Here is a 5467-nt window from a genome sequence, read left to right as displayed (position 1 = left end):
CTACCCACTATTTACCACGCTAATAGAGATAAAAACTCTTATAATTTCTTAATTTAAGTAGGGTTTTAAAGTAGCTCGTTTAGTAGAGTAGTCTAGTTAGTAGTAAAATAAGTTATGTATTTAAAGTATAACGTGGTGTTACACGGGGTTTGGAACTATACTTCTCTTGCCGGGTCCCACACTAAGGCCGGTGAGCTTTACGCTAGTGTTCCGTGAGGTTGTCTGGCGATTCGTAGTGGAACAGAGTTATAGATGTAACCGGGGTTTGACAACGCTAATCTATTCNATAGACTAACATATAACTATCTTATAAAGTAAATAATACTAGTAAGCCAAATCACTCGAGGCTAGAGCAATCCCTAGATGGAATGCAAGTGGTGGATGTCTTACCAACTGGAGTGGCCGATGCAATGCCGCATGCAAGGCTGAAGCGGCAGGTCATAGGTGCAAGGGCAGCATCAGCTCATCTATTGATGGGGCTGGGTGTGGGCTATTCAAGAGCAATTGTAACTGCTCCTGCGAGATCTAGGGAGTTATTCAATACTTAAGAGATTGGATGTTTCTATACAATATTCTGAGCTAGATCCTGGTCGTCTCAACTCATCACAAACCAGCAATCAATTCCGTCTTCATCAAATCTCCAATACTATTGACCATACAATAAAGTTAAGAGTAAAACCATAGAGCTGCTCTGGGAAGAGTAAAGGCTTGGGATGAGACTTTGTATGAAAACAGTTTAAGTTCCAATTGCAACTTCTTTGAAGTCGCATTTTCATAATATCATACAAATCATACTAAATAATACGACCCATCATATTTTCTATATTTAACGCCCTGGATGTACTATTTGAACGCTGAGGATACTTCGAATGAACTTTAGTATATGTCTTCTAACAATCCTCCAAGATAGTCTCGTAAGCTTTACGAGAGATTGTGAAAGTTGGCCCATTTGGCATAGCGCCCGGCACACGTGGAAATATAGATGCGTCAACTACACGAAGATTCTCAACACCATGTACTCGGAATTTTGAATCGACGCAAGATGTACGATCTCCGGCTGGGCCCATACGACAACTGCTCGAAGCGTGGTGACTGAACGCTTCATCCATGAGGGCTTGATGCATTTCAACTTCTGGGTTTGGCGAAACAACCGTGTATGGCACTCCAATATTGTTGTGTGCACGCAATAGAAGATTGACGCCCTCAGCCAGAGATTGCAAATCCGTTTCGGCATTCTCGGCAAAGAAGTTGAAGTTGATCTTTGGGGCTTGTCGCGGATCTTTGGACTGAAGACGCACCGTGCCGGAAGGGTTGGCAGTCTGCATCTTTACTAATGAACTTCCCCACATATCGGGGATTGGCTGTCTTTGAGAAAAGCCGGGATAGAAACCAGAATCACCCCAGCCAGCTGCGCTAAGGAAGAAGAGATCTGCGTCATCGTCCCAGCTAAGGCTGCTTCGCCAAGTTAGGAAGAAAGTACCGCCGGACAACGAATAAGGACCAGTTCCGTTTGTGCTCCATGCAACGAAGCATGGATCTGACTCGTTGAAGGTCCTGGTGCAAGAGGGGTTCGCAGCCTCTTGCCACGGAACTTCGGCTCTTATGTGCACAGGCGTTTCGTAATTGTCTTGCATGAAGTTGCCCTGTAGGACCGTGAGCCGAGTTAACATAAGCCTGACGTGCATGCATGACGTACCACCGCCGGTAAGTCGACAACGACTGGTATTCCGTACTCCTCCAATTCCTCGCGCGGCCCAATGCCGCTAAGTTTCAGGATCTGAGGAGTGTTGAAAGTGCCTCCTGATACAATAACCTCCTTCCTGGCGCGAACGGTCCTAACATCATTCACTTGCTGCGATGCATTGTATCTGTAGTCCGCGGAGTACAATCCTTCTCCAACCATGTACTCCACACCAGAAGCTTTTGGGTTCCCATCACAGTCCTCGAAAAGAACTCTTGATGCCAGTGAATGGAGACTAATCGTCAAGGGGTATCCTGCTTCGACTATGTTGTTAATATGTTTCCCAATACTACTCCTGCTTCCACTAGTAGGATCTATGGCTAGTGGGAGCAAGAATGTTAGGTTACTTGCGTAACGGTCTGCATCGATTTTGTTGATATCACGGACAAGCAATTCGGCCAAGTGCTCAACATTTTCCGGTTCGATACCTTCAGTCTCGCGAATTATGGATGACACAAAGCGAGCCACATTCTCTGATGTGATTCCAGTTGTTATCAATGGATTCATCATACTGGACTAAATGTTTTGCTACACGTCAGCGGCATTTACCAGTCTGGGCGACACGGGACTTACCACAATAGGGCCATCGAAGCCATGTCCAGGAGTACCGCGCGGAACATATGTACAGTTCTCAAGCTTGATTAGATGCTTCCGCATATACTCATGTCCCCAAGTCTCGTCTCCAGTGAGATTGGCGATGTAATCCCACTCGTTATCGGGTGCCCATGCGAAGTTCATCGCATTGACTTGCGAGCTACCGCCAAGTGTAGCACCTCGAGGGTAGAGAATACCCATACTACAATTTTAAGGCGCGTCAGCCACACATGCAGAAAATTCCTGGGCGAGGAGGTATACATACGGAGTTGAATCTGGGGGAGGTTCGAGACCTGAGTAGTACGATCCATTGCTCCTTCGATACGCGTACTTTGGATCACGTCGGGCCTGAGTCTCGTTCGCAAAATGCTCGACGAAGAAGCTCCATGAGTGAGGAGCAGCTTCAGCAGCAACCGAGTTCCTTTGATAATTATCAGCAAGGTGAGAGGACTCGGAATCCAAACCTACAGAGATGGAATTTCCTCAACATATGCGTTTGTGCCGTCGCCTCCCGCTTCGATGAGGAACACAGAGTATCCGCTTGTCGCTAGATTGGCACTTTATAATTGGTTAGTACGAATGATGCAGTAGAATGTCCTGAACAAGCTTAGCGACCTACGCGAGAGATCCTCCGCCAGGCCCTGAACCGATTATCACGTAATCGTACTCGACACTATCCGTGTTTACGGCAATCGCACAAGCTGCAAAAGCAGTGATAGAATACCATGTCAAAATCATTGTCGACGCGAAGCTAAAGATTGGAGTTTTTACACTCTAGCGGAAAGAAAAAGATACAGGATGATGGAAAAGTTTGAATGAAGTACTCAAAAGCCGATCTTCGATAATGGCCTTCTTCCAATGCATCTCTTAACTTAAGTACTGTGATATTTTCTTCTCCAGGCCCGCCATCTTGCAACACTCAGCAATCATTCTCCGTGGCTGTACAGCCTCAAGTAGTTAGAATCATCGCCCCACGTAAGATCGGGTGCTCCTTGGAGATAACAAAGTGGCATCTCGACGTTGTCAGCGCGCGGTGTTGAATAGCTAAGTAGCAATTCATGTTCGAGCTACATGTCATCCCTATTGTGCACGACCCCGCCTTGTTATTATTTCCGAGGCGCAATACTATACATAGTCCACAAAAACACTAGCAACACAGATTATGCTATTGCCACTCATACTTGAGGTGCACAAGGCTAAGCGAGGCTTGGCAGCTTCCTGAAATGGACAGCAATGTGGGCGTTTCTTTGCTGCCAAGTTGTCCCCTGCAGGGTAGAGAATCCATACGCCTCATCTTACTCGCGTCACCGCTCACCCAACCGTGAGGCGTTATCTTGTCCGTGTTACATCGCCAAGCCATCTTAGGCGTCCACAAATGTATTAATTACCGTCAGGCGCATCAACCTTGGCCTTAGGTTCGAACTAAAAGAGCGCCCTGGGTCGGAAACGGATAGCAATTTGGACCACAGCACGAACACCTCGACATGACATCACAACATGTACAATTCGACTTTATCATTTCCGACCCTGTGTCGAACCCGAAGCCCGGAAAAAGCCTACAGATCAGGAGCCGATGTATGCTTGGTAGGAATAAGCGCGAAGGCTCAAGGAGAACGCAGCGAGAAAAAAGAAAGATCGCGAATGAGATGTTACGAAGTGCTTCGTCAAGTAGAGCACCCGGTCATTCGAATACCTTCTCGCCAAAGCCTGTGGTCAAGGATCTAATTCCAACCCGCTTTACTGCGCGCGGAATTGATCCCGAGGCAGAGATGCTTCTTGCTGATGCATTCGCATTTAACTTTCTCGCCAATGACGTTACACCTCTGGAACGCTGTACCAATCTCGACTGCCTTGAATCGGTGTGTTTCTCCTGGCTTTTCACCGACACTACTTTTCTGCATTCCATGCTGTGTGCGAGCTACGCCATCAAAGACTTCAAGTCTCCCCAGTCTAAGGGCAGTCCGGGCGTCAAGACGACATTCCATCTTCAGGCAACCCTGTCATTGCTACGCGTCAAAATGCAGAAATCGTTCGCACACCAAGATGAAGCCGTCTTACGGGTCATCATAAACCTCACACTATTGGCTATCGGGTTTGGAGACTGGGTTACAGCAGCCACACACCTTAAGGGCTTGCGTGGGATCGTGCAGCTTAGGGGAGACGCGGCATTCCTGGCAGAGAGACCAACCCTGCATTTCAAGCTCGATCGGATTGATCTTGCATGGTCTCTCGCCTCTGGCCGAAAACCTTACTTTATGCAGCCTCTAAAGTCATGGGACTGTCGCATACGATGTCCATACCCGACTCTACCTCCAGATCTTTACCAACCATGGGCAGCCTGGGATTATCGTATCGTGAACGTCTTCAAAGACTTTCAGAACCTCACATTGATGATTAATCGCAACCGCCTCAAGTTTGTTTTGGATAACCCCGAGGTTTGCCGAGCCGATCTTACTTCCCTCCAAACACGTCTCATATGCCTTGGGGGTGTTGTTACGCAGCCAGTCGAGGAACTGATTCGTCTGACCATGTTGGCCATGTTGACTACCACATTCCAGCTCCCAGGACGGAGGATACCGTATGCCTGGGTGGTTCAGCAGCTGCGAATAATGTACGTTACCGGAGGGAGCGAAATCAGACAAGACAAGAGTTTACTTCTTTGGGTTTTGCTCACCGCTTCAATCACAGTAGCTGGGGCACACGACACCTGGATACGAGATGCATTGAAAACTGCTGTGACTGGACTTGAATGGAAATACGTTCAGGCGCATGTCTCAAGAGTAATGTGGATTGAGATGGTTCATAATAGGACAGGTCAGAAAGCATACGACCGACTTAGTGATATGAAGTCAAACTCTTAGCGCACTAGCTAAGTATATTCTTTCCGTGGCAGAATAATATCTTGGTTGTGTCTTTTAACCATCATACAAAGGTTTAGAAGTATTGAATACTTAGTATAAACATATACTTGTTACACGGGGTCTAGAGTGCTAATACTTCTCTAGCTCGATCCGGGTTAGAGCGAGTAGGTTTGGGATTAGCGCCGTGAGAGTTGCCTAGCGATTCTTAATAGAAAAGAGTTATAGATGTAACTAAGGGTTTAATAATACTAATCTATTTAATAGACTAATA

At 46.8% G+C, this 5467-nt stretch overlaps 3 protein-coding genes across 3 annotated transcripts; 2 read left to right on the top strand and 1 right to left on the bottom strand.

Moving 5' to 3' along the window:
• Positions 1-352: 352 nt before the first annotated feature.
• Positions 353-529, top strand: COCMIDRAFT_111230 (uncharacterized protein; the record flags this gene model as incomplete). The annotated part of the gene is made up of 1 exon (XM_007695733.1): positions 353-529. A coding segment is annotated over one exon (177 nt), but the record flags the coding sequence as incomplete, so codon positions are not given.
• A 361-nt stretch (positions 530-890) lies between these two features.
• COCMIDRAFT_10353 (GMC oxidoreductase) lies at positions 891-3073 on the bottom strand (the record flags this gene model as incomplete). The annotated part of the gene is made up of 6 exons (XM_007695732.1): positions 891-1643; positions 1697-2257; positions 2315-2537; positions 2601-2756; positions 2804-2893; positions 2955-3073. 6 exons carry the CDS (start codon positions 3071-3073, stop codon positions 891-893), a joined length of 1902 nt encoding a protein of 633 aa, XP_007693922.1.
• A 746-nt stretch (positions 3074-3819) lies between these two features.
• COCMIDRAFT_111235 (uncharacterized protein) lies at positions 3820-5196 on the top strand (the record flags this gene model as incomplete). The annotated part of the gene is made up of 2 exons (XM_007695731.1): positions 3820-4752; positions 4894-5196. The coding sequence occupies 2 exons, from the start codon at positions 3820-3822 to the stop codon at positions 5194-5196; spliced, it is 1236 nt and encodes a 411-aa protein (XP_007693921.1).
• Between the last annotated feature and the right edge of the window lie 271 nt (positions 5197-5467).

Source organism: Bipolaris oryzae (assembly GCF_000523455.1).
Source record: "Bipolaris oryzae ATCC 44560 unplaced genomic scaffold scaffold_416, whole genome shotgun sequence".
Taxonomy (NCBI): Eukaryota; Fungi; Ascomycota; class Dothideomycetes; order Pleosporales; family Pleosporaceae; genus Bipolaris; species Bipolaris oryzae.
The sequence above is the reverse complement of the archived record's forward strand: the minus strand, read 5'-3'. Positions and strand labels throughout refer to the sequence as shown.